The sequence below is a fragment of the Megascapheus bottae genome, chromosome 8 (genome assembly GCF_031878675.1).
Source record: "Megascapheus bottae isolate mThoBot1 chromosome 8, mThoBot2.hap1, whole genome shotgun sequence".
NCBI classification, from domain to species: Eukaryota; Metazoa; Chordata; class Mammalia; order Rodentia; family Geomyidae; genus Megascapheus; species Megascapheus bottae.
Window position 1 is genome coordinate 20,713,487 of NC_143516.1, and position 19,993 is coordinate 20,733,479.

A 19,993-nucleotide genomic window follows, 5' to 3' on the forward strand; every position below is an offset into this window, starting at 1 on the left:
CTTGTTGACGGTGGGGGGTATTTATAGGCTGATCTTATTCCAGCCTTGGGGGCTTTTTGCTTAAAGATAAAGTAAAAACAAAAGAGCTCACAGAGACACCTCCTTCTTCCCCCTCCTTCTGCCTCCATGAGTCACTACCCATATGGCGTGCTGCTGCTGAGACCAAGGAATGAGTGAGTAAAGGTGTATAGAAGTCAAGTATTGGTCCTAAGTAAGCATCCTTAGATAACTATCAAAAGTGTTGAACTATGAATCCTGTACTAATTTAGGATTTATAGGATTTGAACATAAGCTAAGTCACCTTTATATCAAAGAAAGAGGAACAGGGCATGCTAATAACAATAATATAATAGAACAATAGGAAAGATGGCAAGGATAAACTTAAACATACTTAAAATTTTTAGCGGAAATCATATCTATTTCAAATGAAGGACTCTATCACAGCAGAATTGGTAAGACCTAACACGTGGCAACATGGGCTAAACAGCAATACATATTTCAGTCTGACTTCTCCCATCTTAACCTTAAGTGTATGATAATTTATGACTAAAGATGCATGATGAATTTTTCTTAAGCCCACTAATTACATACAAATATCTATTTTTGATAAGCTGTGGCCTTGCCATAGTCAAAGTTACAAAAATAGTACTTAAACTTTGTAAAGAGTAAAGCATCTTACCTTTAATTTGGTTACCGTGCTTGGTATTTATCTTAAAAGTATGCAAAGAAACAAGAAGTTCTACTTGATTGATGCTTTCTGATTCAGATTTTGATGATTTTTCTATACTTGCTGGTCTATTGGTTGACTGGGTAGGTAAAGTATGCTAGAATTGGAATTAGTTCTTGAATTGAAATTTTCCATTTTGTATGTATTTCCATATTTTTCCCCAACACATTTTAACTGAGTCTAATCAGCTTCACTAGTAGAGAAAAATCAAGGTGTCATACATCTTTTTGTTTGCTGTTTGGGTCACTTACTGCAATACCATCCATCAACCACTAAGTCTCCTCATTTTAATTCTTCTCTTTAACAAATGCTTGATTTAAATCTGTATAGATAACAATAATAATCACATAATTATGGTCTAGAAAGCATGATATCCTCTTAAAGTCTTTATGATAGTTAAAGTATTATTTGTTTAAAAATATTCAGAGAGCCAGAACTTGCTTAAGAATATCTTTCAGGAATTTGTTTATAAAGGAAGAAATTTCAAATGGGAAAATGAGCTTCAGTAGAGGTAACCTTAAAAAACAGTAGTTACTGAATACTGAATGAGGTCATACTCCCCTTTCTTTCATTTCATTTGGTATTTCATCATCTGGATTTTTTTAATTTAAATAATAATGTAGATCTGATACATCGTTTTCATTTGTATGTTATTCAGAATTTTAATATAACATATTTATATTTTATTTTTGAATACCGAATAAATCTTTTCTGTAACACCTAATTATCTCTGAAAGAAATCTGCAGTATAGCAACATTGGATTGACTTATAAAGTACTATATGTCATATCAGACAATATTTTCTAAATATTCTTTTAAATTCTAGAAGAAGCATTAATCCTCAAGCGTATAATTTGGGGTATGGGGACATGGCTTAAGTAGTAGAGCACCTTCTTTTAGCAAGTATGTAGCCTTGAGTTCCCATGCTAGAACCACTGTGGCAGGAGCATAATTTAGTACCACAGTACTTGTTAGTTTGGTTTTCTCATGGTGCCATTAATAAAATAAAGATTGGGGATATGGCTTGGATGGTAAAGTGGCTATCGAGCAAGACCCAGACCCTGAATTAAAAAAAAAAAAAACCAATACTTCCAGAAAATAACTAAATAATACAAAATATACTAGACTAATTTGTAAGCTACAAAGAACTTTAAATTCAAAATTGTAATTGTTTAGTAAGTCTCACTATAAAAAAATAGAATATACTGAAAAAATAGTCTATACAGAGGAAAAATTTGTTGTAGAATAATAATCTTGTTTCAAACAATATACTACATCATATTAGAAGATTAATTTAGGTTGATAAGCAGTCCATCTTTTTTTACCAAACAACTGCAAGATGACTTTGTTTATACGAATTGCTTCCTTAGTTTTCCATAACAAATATCCTTGTAGACATTCACTTTCAAGACAGACATAGACATTCTTGTTCAGAGTGGGCATGTTCTCTCCTCATTCGGAAAATAGGTGGATTTTCAGCATGTGAATAATGACTGTTGTCTTCTCTTAGTTTTGACTTACTACTTGCTTTTTTGTTCTTCCGCAGCACTCAGTCAATAAGGACAAGTCCCAGGAGTTCAGACTGGGTTCACAGTAAGCAACTTCTTCTAAATTATTTGCAGTAATAAATAGCTCTATTTATTAATGATATGATTATTACTATTTCAATTGTAATTGAATTCTAAAACTGTTTATCTTAAACTAAGAGGGTTGTTTTAGTGGTTGGACTTAGAAAATACATTGTAAAGTAGTAAGTAATATGAAATGAAATAATGTTACATTAAACTTGAGAGAACCTATCTTGACATTTACTTTTGTTTGAGCAACATTTGAAATAACAAGTAAATGATGAAGTAAGAAAAACTGATCAAATAATTATTGAGACACTAAAAAAAAACTTCGATTATCATCATTGTAGACTCATTTTATCACAGACAAAATATAACATGAATGTACCAGTTATGAATAGCTAAGGTGTCTACGTGCCCTTCCATTTCACCCTCACATATGCACAGGGTGCATGCTTGTACACATGTACACACAGACCTATTCTTGCTGAATTTCCTTCAGAATATAAATTCAAGTCAGCATGCTTTCATAGTTGGAAGAATAATTTTGTCTTCTCAACTCAATATTTCTGGCTCAAATGACAGTAATTTACAGGAATTGTCAAAGCTATACAGGTTTCACAAACATTATTTCATTCCAAAAATGAAAGACATGTAGTTTTTAAATGGATTTTCAAAGAATTACAGAATTACAGGTCATAGGGGAGCTCTATGTTTAGTCTTTTGAGGAACTGCCATACTGCTTTCCATAGTGGTTGTACGAGTTTGCACTCCCACCAACAATGTAGTAGTGATCCTTCCTGGCCACATCCCCTTCAGCATCTGTTACTAGATTTTTTTGATCCTGGCCATTCTAACTGGAGTGAGGTAGAATCTTAGAGTTGTTTGGATTTGCATTACTTTTATGACCAGAGATGTTGAGCATTTCTTCATGTGTCTATAGGCCATTTTTGTTTCTTCTTCAGAGAAGACTCTTTTAAGTCTTTGGCCCATCTTTTAATGGGATGGTTGTTACTTTGGAGATTAGTTTTGGAGTGATTCAATTTTTTGAGCTGTTGATATATTTTAGATATGAGGCCTTTGTCTGTTGTATGATTAGTGAAGATTTTCTCCCATTTTGTAGGCTTCCTATTTAATTTAGTAGCTATGTCCTTTGCCCTACAGAAGCTCTGCAGTTTAATGCAGTCCCACTTACTGGATGGTATTTTTTATCTTGGAAATTCTGCACCTGGCTAGCATAGTTTGATGTCCTACTAAGCAATTAGAAATTGTCAAAAAGGAAGTGGTAAAACTCTCCAGAAAAATCCATGGCAGTTCTTTTTTTTTCATTTATTTTTTATTGTAATTAATAGAAGGGTTACATGATATTTGCCATATAGATGGTACATTAATTCCCCTACATTGATACCCTTCCACATGTCTTGGTAGGCCACCTTTTTCTTATCACCTACACCAAGTTCTAAATCTCTGGCCCCCAGGCAACTGGAGTCTTCCAGTTAGATTCTTTGTTCACAGGTTCCTTCGTAAAATATCACTTTGTTGGTTTTTGAAATATAAGCTGTGTTGATAAATTATATACTTTTTTATAGCTCTGTATAATGTTATAGACTACACTTACCCACATTATGATATTTCTCCCTCACAATATCTCTTAAGAGAGAAGTAGACAAGTATTCTGAATTTTGTTTTACCAAGGGGGAAAGCAAAATCTAAAAGACTAAGCCCTGTCCTGCAGGTTGTCAGACTGATAAAGCACAAAGCAGAAAGTAGAGGGTATGCCAGCAAAAAATGATCAAAGTAGACTGACTGGTGATAGCTTAGAGATTGAGATGGAGAAAAAAACAGACTAGAGATTGTGGCTCTTGAAGCATGCAGTATGAGAATTTGGGAGCAGCAGATGATTGGCAAGAAGAGTCAGGAGACATGTCTTGCTCGGTATATCTATCAGTGAGCATGTGCCTGAGCAAGAATGTGGTCTTATTCTAGACATTGTTGGAACTGCTAGAAAGAGGAGCAATCAGCAGCTGCCTTTCCAGATAAGTGGCAGTGGTCCATTTCTGAGCATCAGTCCAAAGGGAACAGTTGCTCATCTCTTCTCTGTAGTTAGTGCAATGCCGGGCACTAAAGTTCAGTGATAAGTTATACATAGTCTATACCTTGGCAGAGTACCCAGTATGGCACGGAACATACACAATGCACAGTCATTGCTAAATATAGATTTGCTCAGCACCTGTCGTGTTTCAGTGTTTCAGGCATGAGAGACCTAACTGTGATCTGGTAATAATCCTTGTCTCTAAGGACTAAGTAAAATAAGTAAAATGTCTATATCAGATGTTTAGCTATGCCATGGAGAAAAATAAAGCAAGGATAGGAAATAAGAGAGGAAAGTGTGATGGTTTCAGTTTTAAATAGTAGTATCAGAGCTCTCACTGAGAAAGGGAAATGAGTATATGCACCAGGACCCTAAGGGAGGAGCATACTTAGTATCTTAAAGGTATGGTGTGTGGTAAGGAAGTTGCTGGGGGTTTTGGAGTAAAGGAAAGCAACCAGGACAGAATGATCACGGCAAGTAGTAAGATCTTGTAAACCATTGTGAGACATTTAGCTTTTAAGCTAAGTAAAATAAGGAGATTTTAAACGGAGTGGCAACAGTTCAACAGCATCATTCTAACATTTGAGGTAATAGATTTTTATAGACAAGAGTAGAAACAGAGAGACCAATCAAGATAATATTAAAGTTGCCATGTGGGATTTGATAGGTACCTTGAAAATTTTGGACAATGGGGTTAATGTAAAATGGCTAGATTTTCAGTGTGCCCATATACTTCCTGCACTTTTAGTTAACTGAATTTGATGTGCATGAAATGGCCTATTTAAAGCATACAGTTTTACGTTTTGACATAAATATGTGGCTGTAAATCATCACCATAAGTAACATAATTAGCATTTCCATGTCCTCAAAGGATTTCTCTTGTTCTTTTGTAATTTCTTCCCTTGTGCTCACCTCTTCCCTTCTATTAGATTTTTTTCTAGAACTCAAAGACATGGCTCCCAGTGATGAGCATCAGCCATAGTTCAAATCTTTCCTTTTTTCCTCCTTTCTACTTCTACTGCCACTTCCCTAGATCAAAGGCATAGTTGAGTTACTGCAGTAGCTTTCTTACTCTTCTTTCCCTTCTTTCCTTCTCATAGTTCTGAAATCGGCAAAGAACAAAGCCGAGAGGACCGAGGACACAAAGCAGATGTGCAGGCAAAGAAGAATGAACAAACAGGCCGGAAAGTGACCCTTATAGAGGTAAGAGGGAAACCAGGAGAAGGTTCCATCATGTGGTCAACAGGAGAAGACATAGCATGGCGTGTCAGCAAAGACAAATGCCAGACAGAGGAGAGGTACATAAGAACTGACAACTGCTCTTTGGGAATTGTAATCAAGAGACCATTTGCAGCTTTAGAAAAAAAAAGTTTTGAAGGAAAATCCTGGAAACAAATGAGATTGTCTTCATCCTAAAAGAAAAGGTCTTACTTTCCCCAAAATCTGGGCTGTAAATGAAAGAAAGGAGTAGGCAGTAACTAATAGAAAACCCTGTGTGGGGAGAAAATAAAAGTCATTAAAGACAATTTCAGCTGGCCCAGGTGGCTCAAGCCTGTAATCCTAGCAACTCAGGAGGCTGAAATCTGAGGATCAAGGTTCAAAGCCAGCATAGGCACAAAAGGACCTGAGACTCTTCTCTCCAATTAACCTCTAGAAAATGGGAACTGGGGCTCGGCTCAAGAGTAGGGTGGTAGCCTTGAGCTAAAGAGCTCAGGGACAACACCCAGCCCAAGGGGTAGGGCGGTGGCCTTGATCTGAAGAGCTCAGGAACAGCCCCATGACCCAGAAAAAAAAACAAAGAATTACAAAAGTATTTACAAGCTGAGAAGCTAGAGTCAGTGAGAAAAAGCCCTCCACTATATGGGCTCAGAGAGACTGTCAAGGTCCTAAGGAAGTACACAGGGTTTGCATTTAAAGATGGAAGGGTAGGCTCTGTTTGCTACTGAGACAGCAAAGTGGGGAAATGGGTTTGAATGAGTGTTTTCTGGCAGGGAGTGAACTTAAGGAAGAAAATCCTGTCCAACGGCCTTATTTTCTCTCCAGGTAGAAGAGAAGTTTGTTTTGAAGCTGGAATGTTAGTCCTATTTTAAATCCACATGTATGAATTTATCACTTTCTAAAACTAGATTTGAAGTCTCTATAAGTAAAACTAGAACATCTACAAACCATATAAGTCAATAATTACAGAATTGTAGATTAAGGAATATTATCCTTGATGTTGGAATTTAGAAATGTTCTTGTTTTTGCCCAAGAATCTCTCAAATTTCTGGGCTCAAGGTATCCTCCCATATCAGCCTTCCATCTCAGACTACATCCTGCTAGAAAACATTTTGAAACACATTTTTAGATTTAAATAATGGATGTTTTAAATTAGGCATATCAAAAAGAAAATGAAATCCAGGTCAATTTTTAAGTGAATAATCACCTGGGATAGTGATTCATACCATATAGAAAACTCGTAAGAAATTAACCAAGAGGGCTAGGATGTAACTTAGTGGCAAAGCACTTGCCTAGCAAGTGTAATTGGGTGCGATCCCCAATACAAAAAAAAAAAAAAAGTCAAAAAAAATATATATATATACAGTTTAAAAAAAAAAAAAAACTTGTTAGGGGCCAGGAGTGTGGCCTAATGGTAGAGTGCTTGCCTAGCAAGCATGAAGACCTGGGTTTGATTCCTTAGTACCACATACATAGTAAAAGACAGAAGAGATGTTGTGGCTCAAGTGGTCTAGCACTACGCCTTGAAAAAGTCCAGGGACAGTGGCAAAGGAAAAAAAAAAAAAGAAAGAAAGAAATTAACCAAGAATTGTGCGGTATCATTATAGAAGAGTAGAAATCCACTGTGTATAGGCATATTTTCTTGATACATTCATCTACAGAAGGACATCTGAGTTGATTCCTTATCTCAGCTGTGGTAAACAGTACTGCAGTGAACATGGTTGTGCTGGTAGCTTTTGTGTGGCCCTGTTTGTGTTTTATTGGATAAATTCCCAGGAATAGAATTGCTAGATCATAGGCAATCTATATATTTAGCCTTTTGAAAAGCTTCCATACTGCCTTATAGAGTAGCTAAACAAGTTAACAGTCCCACCAGTGAAACATAGGTTGCATGGTTTCTCTCATTTGTGGTAACTAGAATGTGCCTATAAATCTACAAGTAAACACACTGGATAGAATACAATAAATTATATAGATCTCTAGACATTCACATAGTGAGACCAAAGAAGGGTAGTCATAAGAGTAGATCACAAAGGTTCAATAGCTATGTACTATGCTCATATAAAATATTTATCAAAATGAACTCCAAAATATCAAAACAAATGATTTTTGTTGTTGCTGCTGCCTTTTCCTTTTACCTTGTTTGTTAGTTTATTTGTGGGGGGAGGATAAAAGGGGAGCACAAAAAGTGGGACAGAGATGTGGCAAGCAGCAGTGGCACTCACTAGACACTGTGAAAAATGAGCTATATAACTTGAGAGTGGGAATGGGAGGGGGGAAACTATGAGAGAGTGAGGGAAGGTGTGGAATAGTTCAACAAGAAATATAAATGCACTTACTACCTGACTTATATAACTGTAACTCCGTACAACCACCTTTACAATAACAATAAAAGATACTTTTAAAAACAAAATTAACAAAGAAAATCAGTAGAAAATTGGCAAAGTATGAGAAAGGGTGGTATCAGTGTTGGAGAAATAATGTATCATTATCCTGACAATAAAATACAATTAAAAAAAGAAAATTGGTAAGGATGGACCAACTATAATGTAGTAAACATGAAAAATACCTTGTAGTGCTCAAATGAATGAAAACTAAGTTTAAAAATGAGATACTCTTTTTTTTCTCACATAATTTCAACAAATTTCAAACCCTAGGTCACTGTACTGATAAAAATATAGATAGGAAAGGATCTTCCCTCATGCACTGCTAGCAATAGTATATGATTGGTCCATCATTGTGGAAGATGATAGTCTATTTTTTAATAAAAAGTTTTTGAATGTTTCTGTAATCTGGCACACTGGCTGATACTGGTATTTATTGTAGCTACTCAAGAGGGGCTGAGACAGAAGTATTTCTTGAGTCCAGGAGCTCTAGGTCAGCCAAGGGCGCATAGTATGACCCTTGTCTCTGGACCAAAAACAAAACATAACAAAAATATCTGACAGTTTTACTTCAGGAAATCTACTGTAGAAAAATACACATAGACATGTTGACTAAAATGGCTGCTCCTTCAAGCAGTGTTTTAAAAAAACACTGAATTTCATTGATGGGAGGATTGATTAAATTATGAAACATTTACAAAATAGAGTATCCTAGAGTTGTTGTTATTCATTAAATTATTAAAGTATTTTTAGAAATGGAAAGATGAACCAGGCATAGTGGCTCACCCCTGTAGTCCTAGCTACTCAGGAGGCTGAGAGATGTGAGGATCTATAGGTAATGAATTCAGTTTAAAAGATAAGCCAAAAGCAGATGGCTCACACCTGTGATTCAAGCTATTCAGGCGACAGATCTGAGGACCGTGGTGTGAAGCCAGCCCAGGTAGAAAAGTCATGAGACATTTATCTCCAGTTAACCAGCAAAAAGCCAAAAGTGGAACGATAACTAAAGTGCTAGAGCTCCAACCCTGAATGAAAAAGCCAAGCAAGAGCCAGAGAAACGTGAGTTCAAACCCAGTTCAACCCCAATACCAACACACACACACACACAAATTCAAGGAAGTATAACAGAATACACATAGAAAGTTGAACAATATATATCAAAAGATGTTAATGGTTTTCTGAGTTGTGTGATTTAGGAGATTATTTTTCATTTTGATCATTCCTTTCAAAAATGAAAGTACCTGCAGGGCAGGTTTCAAATACAGTCTGTTCTTTCTGCATTTAAGAAACAAAGGTCTCAATCACCACCACAAAGTACCTGAACTAGGACATGGTCTTCTGGTTCCAAGTGCAGGGTTGTTTGCATTATATGCAGTTTTGTCTGTTGACTCCTGACTTGATGGGAAGTGCTCACTGTGCTTTCAGGCAGAGGCTATGAACTGCTCACATCTTCTCTCCAGCACTTAGTGAGACAACCTGGGGTCTAGCCACAGAAGAAAACCTTTGGAGACCATTTATCAGGTTCAATATCTTGTAGGCTAGGGCCTACTATTTTTATGAACCTTATTTTTTTTACACATAGCATGCTCACAAATACTAACCTAGTTTCATATTCATTTTCAGAATCTTGTTATGCATATTTTTCTTTCTCATCCCATCAAAAATGCCTTTTAGAAAGTGCTCACTTTGCTTCTCTCTTCTCGTTAGCTATGAAAATCTTGAACGTGTACTTACTATGTGTTTGGGTTAGATAATCCTCTTACCCCATTTTAACAAAGCCCTACTGCCTCTTAGCTTTTAAGTCCTAATGTCATCAGCAGCCACCATACCAAGTGCTACATAGGGCTTTTTGTTCAAGTGGTGTAACACTTGAATATTTGTTCTCTTTCTCTTATTTTGTCCATCTTCTCCCCTTCATACACAGTCTTTGTCATTCTCCATCCAATGTGTTTATCCTCCAGTTAGGTTAGTCTGAATCATTTCCATTGAAGTTATAGTCCTTGCTCCCTAATTCAGCTTTTGTTAGTTAAATTTCTTTGTTGAGTTTCTTCTGATGGTCTCCTGACTTCTCTGTTTACTTTTCACAGTTCAGACTCCTGATTCACTGAACTTGTCTTACCTCTCTGCACCTGCAGGATCCATCTCACTGATTTCCAGCTGTTTACTCCCCTTCTCTCCTCTTCCCTTTTCAGTTTTTCTTCTTTTTTGTCCTGTCACTACCATGAACTCCTCCTCTCACTTCCTCTAAGATCCCTTCACCTCTTCTCTGTCCTTTCCATAAGTTTTCAAGGTCTCTGTGTGACTTACATTTTTCTTCCCCATTTTTATCAGACACTAATTTAAGCCAAGTTTTACATCCTGTTTTTGTTGGGCCCTTAGGTGGCATAGTACCTTGGCATACTGAATCTGTACTATTTTATACTCAGCTTAATTGCTTTCACTAGCTCACCTGAATGTATTTTTGAGCTGCTATATATGAGTTTACTGGTGTAACTCTATTTAATATTTTGAATCACAACATTTGGACTCCGAAAAGATTGTTCCCTCATATATAAATTTTTCTTGTATGAAAACACTAACCATTTTATGTAAGATTGGGCCTGTTCCTACCTATATGTGTGGGTGTTTGCCCTCACTCCTGTGCTCCTGTGGGCAAAGCCTTAAAAAATGGTCAGCCTTCTCCCTTTCTTGTCACATTGTGCCAGCCATTGCTCCTCTCGGGAGTGATCCACAGAGTTGCCTTCACTTTAACCCACTCATCATCGTTCAGAAGCTGCAGCCTGTTTCTCAGGGCCTCTTCACTTAGACAAAGACAGCCATATGTTTATGGAAGGCTAGCTTCTCAGCAGTGCTGCCTAGATCATTATACTGATAAGTCTAGGTTTGGTTCAACTTGCTTATCTTGCTCCAGTTGTAGTGTCCCTACCATGTGGTTTCTAAGAAAGTAACTTGTTTCATCTACATACTGTCTTTTTATTAATGATATAATTTGTTTTATGCCAAAGCTGTGTCTAGATGCATGGTTAGCCACCACCATCATGGCCAACCAAAAGTGACCCAAACTATTTTTTATTAGTTTGAAAAAATACAATTAAATCAATTGTAACCATGGGTTCTGTCATAAACTAACTTAAAAAAAATGCTGTTTGATGAAATGATATATATCAAAGCATCATTCGTGAGGATTTTTCCTTATTGAATGAAGAACTTCACATGTCCTAATTGCTTTTAAATTTCAGAGTTTTCTATACTATGGAAGTTTATTTCTCTTGTTCTTCTATTAATGTAATGCTGGAAAAGGCTTTAAACAAAAATTGTTGGACGGGAGTTTGACCTGGTGGTAAAGTGCTTGCTTCACATGCACTTTGGCCCGGGTTCAATTCCTCAGTACCACATACATAGAAAAAGCCAGAAGTGGTGTTGCAGCTCAAGTGTTAGAGCTCTCGCCTTGAGAAAGTCCAAGGACAGTGCTCAGGCCCTGAACTCAAGCCTAGGACTAGCAAAAAAAAAAATTGTTAATGATAAAAGAGATGTCGACAGTATGTTTGACAAAGTAGATAAAATAATTGATTTTGGTTTTGTGTGTGTGTGTGTGTTGTATACAATGTTTTTCTTTTGTTATTGCCTGTACACACTAAATTTGGCTTTAGCTGAAAAATATTGCTTCATTAAGTACCATTTGTGTACTTTTCTCCCTAGTAAAGAGTTGAAGAAGAATGAAGAGACAACAAAATTACAGAAATGAAATGACAAACTAAATGGAATTTCTTCTTAGAAGTTAGAAATTTCAGATCCAAAGGAAAAAAGCATCTACTGCTTCTTGTCGTTATGAAAAAAAAAAAAAACCTAAAAAAAAATAGAAATGAAGTGTGGCAAGAAAAAAATCATGTGGCCTTGGAGCTTAATTGTTACAACCCATTGTGATTGTTGTTGGTCAAAGTATTAGTACTTATATTTCCAGTAATTGTATCAAAATCACATTACTGCTATTGGCAAACCAATAAGGTTAAAATTATAATTGCCGCTCAGCAAACGTGAATAAAAAAGTACTTGTATTGTTAGGATATCTAAGAAATCATTCAGTATTGTATCTGTAATGTGATTATATGTGTGATGTTATGCTCATAATATGAAGTGTCTGCTTTTAAAACAACCTTATTTAAAAGATGTTTCAGAATATTGTGTGTTTAAAATGATGCCAGTGGCAAAGGCATCAAAAAAAAATAAGTTGCTTTTTAGGATTAAAATTTTGTGTTGCTTTTGAGTGAAGTATATATATACTTGCTAACACATAAGTAAAAGTGATTTTTTGGGGTGTGGGGGGGCTGGACAGCAACCCTGTTCCAAATTTCTTTTTAAGTAAAGGCAGTTCATATTTAAACATACAAGTAATATGTTGACTTAACATGCCATAATATTTATTTTAGCTTTTATATTTGTTCTTAAATTATTACATTATATTATTTATTTATTTAATTCCAGAATAATAGTATTATTACCACGTGGAAGGTTCTCTTAAAGTTTGATATAATAGGGAAGTGTATTTTTTTGTTTTATTTTAGTGTTCTCTGTCTACAGTATGTTATCTGTTGATAAAATATTTAGACCCAAAAACTAACGCCAAATTAATTAAGAAAACTTATTTACCAAATATAGACAATTGATGTTATTCAAATAAGAAGTGAGAAAAACAGTGTTGGGCATTGAGGTGTAAATTTTATCCAGATGTACACGCAAAGTGAAATATGTTTTAGTAAGATGTGTATTTGTCTCTTATCTTTTCACATGTTGTAGAAGCATAAAAAATGGCAACTATGACCCTGCTATGGAGAACTTTAAAAGGGGGTGGGGAGGGAGTGGGTGCTTTCAAAAGTGTTGTGCAGCATTGATGGTTGCTGAAGTCTGCAGTTATAGTACAGAGTCTGTTCTGCTAGTGCCAAGCTTCTGTCCTTCTGGTTGTGTATCTCTGTGCTGCAAGTACAGTGGGGCCTGGGCAGCTTGAGTTGTCCTCATGTAAACTTGTTTTCTGTCTTGTGAATGTACCTGATAGTTTTCAAATAAAGATCTATGTGGCTGCAGTTTCAACTTATCATTTTGAGATGCATATTGATTCTCTGGGTTGAATTCACAAAGAATTTCAAGGGGTTGTAGATTGTTTTCAGTTATAAAATATTCTTTTAGTTTCTGGAGAATCAAGTCATATAAGAAATGTCATTCATAAAGCTATTTAATACTTAGGGGAAACATAGATTCTTCATTGTGATATGTGAAACCACAATAACAAGTACTTCTTAATTTTATTGCAGTGTAGCATTTTTATTCATATACAGATATATTGTAGCTGTTACTACAACATATTCAGAATAACTCAGAGCTTCCCTCTCAGTGTAGGAGAGTGCATGGAGCAGATTCAAATACACAGTGGAAAATTTCAGTGTTAGAGGAATTTGGATGGTATGCAAGGGATACTCATACTTGCAACGAGCAGAGGAGAAATTTTATTGTTTAAAAAGTGGGCTTCTTGGGCTTGGAGTTTAGACTAGTGGTAGAGGGCTTGCCTAGCATGCATGAGGACCCGGGTTCGATTCCTCGGTACCACATACATAGAAAAAGCCAGAAGTGGTGCGGTGGCTCAGGATAGAACACTAGCCTTGAGGAAAGTCCAAGGACAATGCTCAGGCCCTGAACTCAAGCCCAGGACTGGCAAAAAAAAAAAAAGCAAGTTTTAAAAGATTTAAAACATGATTATCTTGTACCATAAAGTAATTTGGCATTTAATTGAACATTTCAAATAAAAGTTATGCTTTTAAGTTGCTAATGCTTGGCACTTCTGAAATTTCATGCAAATTTTCTATCATATAAAAGTTCTTTAATTTTATGTATGTTACAGAAAAGTTTTTTTTATACCCTTTCTCATGACATGGTCCCCATTTCCCGCCCACCCTCCCCCACCCCCCGTTTATCTTGATTTCCCCCCTTCCCTATCCAATTTCAAATAACCAATTAAGCACATATAAAATATATCAGATAACAAGGTGAAAAATTGTAACAATATGAGATAACCAAGGGATGGCAAAAGAGATGAGCGATAACAGTACATTAAGGACAACAGTCACTCATTATATGGCTTTTGTTTCCTTATCCTGGAGGTCCTTACATTTAGTGTCGTACGATTTGGCCTAATGTCTCTAGACTTTGTTCTATTGTAAATCTCTGCTAGGAGAGCCCAAGGTTTCTACTGATTACTGTTGGTGGGAGTGCAAACTCATTCAACCACTATGGAAAGCAGTATGGCAGTTCCTCAAAAGACTAAACATAGAGCTCCCCTATGACCCAGCAATTCCACTACTTGGCATTTACCCAATCATCCAGAAACAAGGGCATACTAAATCCACTAGCACAATGATGTTCACTGCAGCACTATTTACCATCGCAAAGATATGGAATCAACCCGGATGTCCCTCAGTTGATGAGTGGATCAACAAGATGTGGTATCTATACACAATGGAATTCTATGCTGCCATCAGAAAGAATGACATTGCCCCATTTGTAAGGAAATGGAAAGACTTAGAAAAAATCATATTAAGTGAAGTAAGCCAGACTCAAAGGAACATAAGCCCAATAGTGTCCCTCATTTGTCATAATCAGCAGAAAAGTTTTATTCAAGAAAAATATTTTCTCTTTAGGAAGTTCAAACTAGTGTCTAGAAATAATTGCCATTTTATAGCTACATATAGTGTGATCTCACTTTACCATATATTTAACCCACAACTATTTTTTAAAGGTAAGAAAGTTTTAGAAACAATATAAACTAGTAACCTGAAGCTTTTGTATGTATTTAAATGATTTCTATCTGAGGGCCATAACTTATATTAATGGAACTATTCTTAAATAATCCAAGACCTTAGTACATGTGTATACCATTTTAAACTTCATTCAGTTTCACTATGAGAAATATTTCCCTTCTTTATTGTATTATTATATCTGATTTCACCTATTCACAACCAATTTATAAGGCAGATAAAATACTACTTTACAAATATGAAAGCAAAGCTCTGAAAATTAAATATCTTGTTCAAATACACACAACCAACAAATAACAAATGGCTATAAAAAGTGCATTGTTATATTGCACCTGAGATTCCTGAAGTAATGGATCTCAGTTGCTGTGGAGAATAAAGCCAGTCAGTACTTAGAGAATACTTACACAGTAACTAAAAACAGATCCCTTCAGTGACCAGAAACATCAAATGATATGTAATACATTAAAGACCTAAAACATGAACTACATGAGTGAAAATTATTTTAAGACATCAGTTGTGTCATTTTGTAATTATTGTGATGAGTCCTTATGCTATCATTCAATGTCTCCTTAAGGAATAGGTTCTGTAGACTCACTAATTACATGTACAGTAAACTTTCAAGAAGCAGAAAAGGCGCCATTCCAGTCATATAGGAGATAATAAAAACATAAAGCAGCATGTCAATCAAAAGGCTGGTTTGATTAGAGAACTCTGTGTATGGATGCACCCAATTATCTACAGGAGAATGGAATGTCAGCATCGTTTAAGGTTAACAATGGGCAAGCAAGGCAAAGGCAGACAGCTACTCCCCACAGAAACCGAGGAAGTAAACTTGGTAATGAGGTACTTCATTCATCATTTTCTTCTGCTCTAATTATTAAGGTGAATAGAATGTACTTGAAGCTAAGGCGGGAACTGGATAACATAAAAACATTTGTTTTGTAAACACAATACTATATTTCTAATGATGCCCCTTATATGTACATCAAGCTTATGATGTGACCACTGTTTTCTAAACATGCTCTTCCCCACACCTCAACTTCATACTAATTATGGATGGGATTGGTTTTACACACACACACACACACACACACACACACACACACACACACACAAATTGAGAAACTAGTGCTGCTAAGAATGTTGAAATAAAAATTCCTTTCTAAAAGGGGAATTTATAGTAAAGGCACACAGCAAATATAATTCATGTCCTACTATTCATCATGTAAACGTGGCCTGGCTACACACATTTCAATGTCACTTCTAAAAGTACTTGACAATCTAATGTTTACTGGTTGTAGTTCTCTTTTTCCTAAAATTACTTGAGCCTTGTCAAGAATGATTTTAATGATATAATAGAAGGAAATTTAAAATGTTCTATTTATAAGTAAATTTATTGCCCATCTAAGGCTGATTCCTCAAGATTTCTTAAGATGGTTTGCTTAATGAAAATAAGGGAAAAAATGAGTGTGCAAAGGGTTAAAAGCAAGAAACTGAAGAAAATAACTTGTTACTAGAGCAAAAAAGGAGCAACTGAAGCTTGCAAACAGCAGTGGTGAGACGAAAGGAAGGAGATTCCCTGGAGAAAAGATGGGTAGATTCACTTCAGTTTTTCAGTATTTTTGGCTGAGGATCAGTTAATTTTTTCCTATTAAATTTGTTCACTAGTCCATTATAGAGAAATATTCTACAAAAACTTTTGGCCATTTAAGCTAAATGAAAAATAGTTAAGTGCAGCAATATGTTTTAAACAACTCTGACTAGTTAAAACAAAACTTGAGGTTCAGACACATCTGTAGGTGCTGCTTTTAGCAACTAAGTATTTCCATAATCATAAAGAAACAGCATTAAAATCTATGTACTGTAAGAACATCATTTTTTTTACTTATATGTGCAGGCAGACTTCATAATAAACTCATCTATAGCAGCTGTAAATTTCTTGAGGATTTATCTAACCGCAAATACATTGAAATGGGGAAATGGGTCTATATTAAACCATGCAAGATGCTGCTGGAGCTTTGCCATTTCTGCAACATCCTGTAATTAATTTATCATGACAGGTCTGGCAAACTGAAACATCCAATACACTTGTGACAGACTGTTAAGGCAACAGTTGTTACACATCTACAAGCTAGATCTTTCTTGCAAGGATGATTTTTAGAGAATATTCTATGAAAAGGTTCTTTTCCTGAAAAGAGAAAGCTCTGCAAAGAATGATACAGTCTACTCAGTCATTCCCAAACATGTGCATCTGGTGCTAAATATAACTGGGATTTCACTTAGGAGATTCAAAGATCCATTCAGTTTTGTAGTCTTGAACATACCATTTTCCTGTAAATATAGTTCCAAGACCACCACCTTCATCTATGTAAAATTCTCTTTTAGGATCTGTGATCTGCCATTTTACAAACATAAATGTGGTATTTTCTGTTTGGTGACAAATCATTCCTAAAGATCTAGTCAATTTTGGAAAGAATTGTCATCTCTTTACCTGATGTGTGCAATTTGTTGCAGGCAGTGCTGAGGTTGGTGTTAAGGATGGCTCCATAATGAAGGGGAGTCCTTGCTGCAAAAGTTGAACTGCCTCCTCTAAAAAAATGAGAACTACCTTGCGCAAAAATCCACAGCCTTGCTTGTTTCCTTCAGAAGCAAATGACAGGAAGACCTAAGAAGGCCTGGGAACCTAGGATCTGCATGTTTCTGGGAAAGGCAATGGTGTAAGCAAAGGTCCCAGGCAGTGAAAGGGTCTTACCTAGTGGGAAGCCAAGAGAAGCTTGAGCAGAATTCCAAATGATCCCAGCATTTTTCCCAAGGTGGTGAACATGGGTCGACTACTGTGTTTATACTTTCTCTACTGTTTTCTTCTGCTTTATACTTACATTGGACATGGATCCTATATGACCAGAGAAATTTGCTTCTTTGGCCTACATTTTAAAAGGAAAAACAGCCAACAGAACTCTAAGCTTAAATAACCCAATGGAAAACCAAACAAAAGCCAGGCACAGTGGTGTACACCTGTGATCCCCATCAGAAACAGATGGATGCAAAGTTTAATGCAAGCCTGGACTGCACTGTGAGACCCTGTTTCAACACCAGAGATAATGGAGGGAAAGCTTGTTTGTCCTCTCTACATCTTCTAGAGTTTTTCTATGGACAGCTTTGGATATGTGATAGTGGGGGAGGGGGGAGGTGGGAGGATACAATCCAAAACACAGGAAACAAAAACAAAAACCTTTTTATATTATTTTCTTTTTCTTTGAAGACCTTGCCTCCTAGAACCGAGTCCACACTACTTAGTAAATAACGTTCTCACTTAAAGCTTCATTGTCAAATCCTAAACCAAAAAGCTCCTAAATTTCCTCAGTCATATGCATTCAGACCTCTTTAAAATTTGGTTGTGACAAGTGAGCCAGGCTGAAAGTTGGAAAAAAAATAAACAAGATGAGTTAAGAGAGATGATATTTTTAAGCAATTCTGTAAGCTCTTAACAGCATATATACACTACATTTTTTCTTCATTCATTGATTGCTGGGCACCTGCTGTGCATAGCACTGTGATAAATGTGGACATGTGGTATCTCTCTTCTGTGGTGATTCACACCTTCAAATATATGCTCAGGAGAGCTGGGAGTTTTGCCTAGTGGTAGAGTGCTTGCCTAGCATGCATGAAGACCCTGGTTCGATTCCTTGGTACCACATACATAGAAAAAAGCTGGAAGTGGTGCTGAGGTTCAGGTGGTAGAGCTCTAGCCTTGAAAAAGTCCAAGGACAGTGCTCAGGCCCTGAGCTCAAGCCAAGACTGGCAAAAAAAAAAAATATATATATATATATATAAATATATATATATGTGTGTGTGCTCAGGAGTAGTATGGTGAAGGTCAGAAGGTAGATCTAATTTTTAATGAACTTCTGTACTGATGTCCATCATGTTTACAATAGTTTATATTCATATCAGCAGTGTGTAAGGATTCCTTTTGCCCCATCACATCCTCCTCCTCTTTTGTTTTCTGTCTTCAGACATTCATTCCACCTGGACTGAGATAGAATCTTACTGAAGTTTTTATTTGCATTTCTTTATGACTAAGAATGTTGATAATTCTTAGTATTTGTGTATTTATTAGTCATTTGTACTTCTGTTCAGTTCATTTGCCCATTTATTAAGTGGGCTACTTGTTCTTTTTCTGTTTAAATTCGTTGATCTCTTTGTGCATTCTGGATATTAATTCTTCATCCTTTGAATAGCTGGTGATTGCTACACAGAAGCTTTTAAATTCCAGCAATCCCATTTGTCAATTCTTGTTCTTATTTTCTTGTCAGAGTTCTGTTTAAAAAATAATTGACTGTGTATCTTCCAAGTGTTCTATGTTCTCCTGCAGTAATTGCAAACTTCAGGTCTCCCATTGCAATCTTGTTACATTTTGAATTGATTTTATCTTTTCACTAGTTTCAGTCTTCTGCATGTAGATAACTACCTTCCCCAGTACCACTTGTTGAAGAAACTGTATTTTCCTCAATGTGTGTTTTTACTTTCTTCAAAAATGAACAAATGTAGAATTTTTGATAAACACTTAAATGTTTTAACATGTGCACACACATGCACATGTACACACATGTACTAAATATATTTTTTTTCCTGTATTTTCTCCTTGAATTTTCCAGGCATCTATAGCCTTTGGAATCTATAGTGATTTTTCAGAAGATTTACCTACATTACAAAACTTGTACCTCATAACCATTTTGTTAGTAAATGAATCATCCCCCAATTTTTTTCAAGCCAATCACAGCAAAGTTTTTAAGGATTTGGTCATCAGCTACTGACTGAGCAGAAAAAAAAGTTGTCCTCTCAGTACTGTTTCTTCCAAACAGTAAAACTTCATCTATGGCTGAAAGATATGTAAATTATCAGAAAACCAGTTGATATTCCAAAAAGAAGAGGCAATTGTAAATTAACAAAACTCATTTAGATACATATCTTTTGGAATCAATTGTGATTTTGCTAAGATCTTGAATTTGAATGTATATTCTTAATATGCAAAAACTTTAAATGCAAAGTTGTAACTGAGTCTAAATAAGAGCAAGTGAAAAACTAGCAGAACATATAATACAACTTATTTAAACCAAATGGTTTTTGTTCAAATGCAAATAATGTTCCCTACTTACTCTAGTAGCGGGCAACAAGTCGTGTACTCTAGAACTTCATTA

The 19,993-nt window shown here is 35.8% G+C and overlaps 1 protein-coding gene across 7 annotated transcripts in view; it reads left to right on the forward strand.

Annotated features, from left to right (window-relative positions):
* The window catches only part of Ahi1 (Abelson helper integration site 1), a 151,781-nt gene that overhangs the window by 115,912 nt on the left and 15,876 nt on the right, over positions 1-19,993 (forward strand). For 4 of the 7 annotated variants that reach the window (XM_090338078.1, XM_090338081.1, XM_090338079.1 and 1 more), the window contains 2 exons: positions 2,274-2,320; positions 5,488-5,590. In XM_090338078.1, the coding sequence (XP_090194204.1) occupies positions 2,274-2,320; positions 5,488-5,590 (150 nt within the window). Of the gene's footprint in view, positions 1-131; positions 174-2,273; positions 2,321-5,487; positions 5,591-11,688; positions 13,079-19,993 lie in introns of those variants that run through there. The other 3 variants (XR_016536471.1, XM_090338080.1, XM_090338082.1) reach the window with 3 other exon arrangements.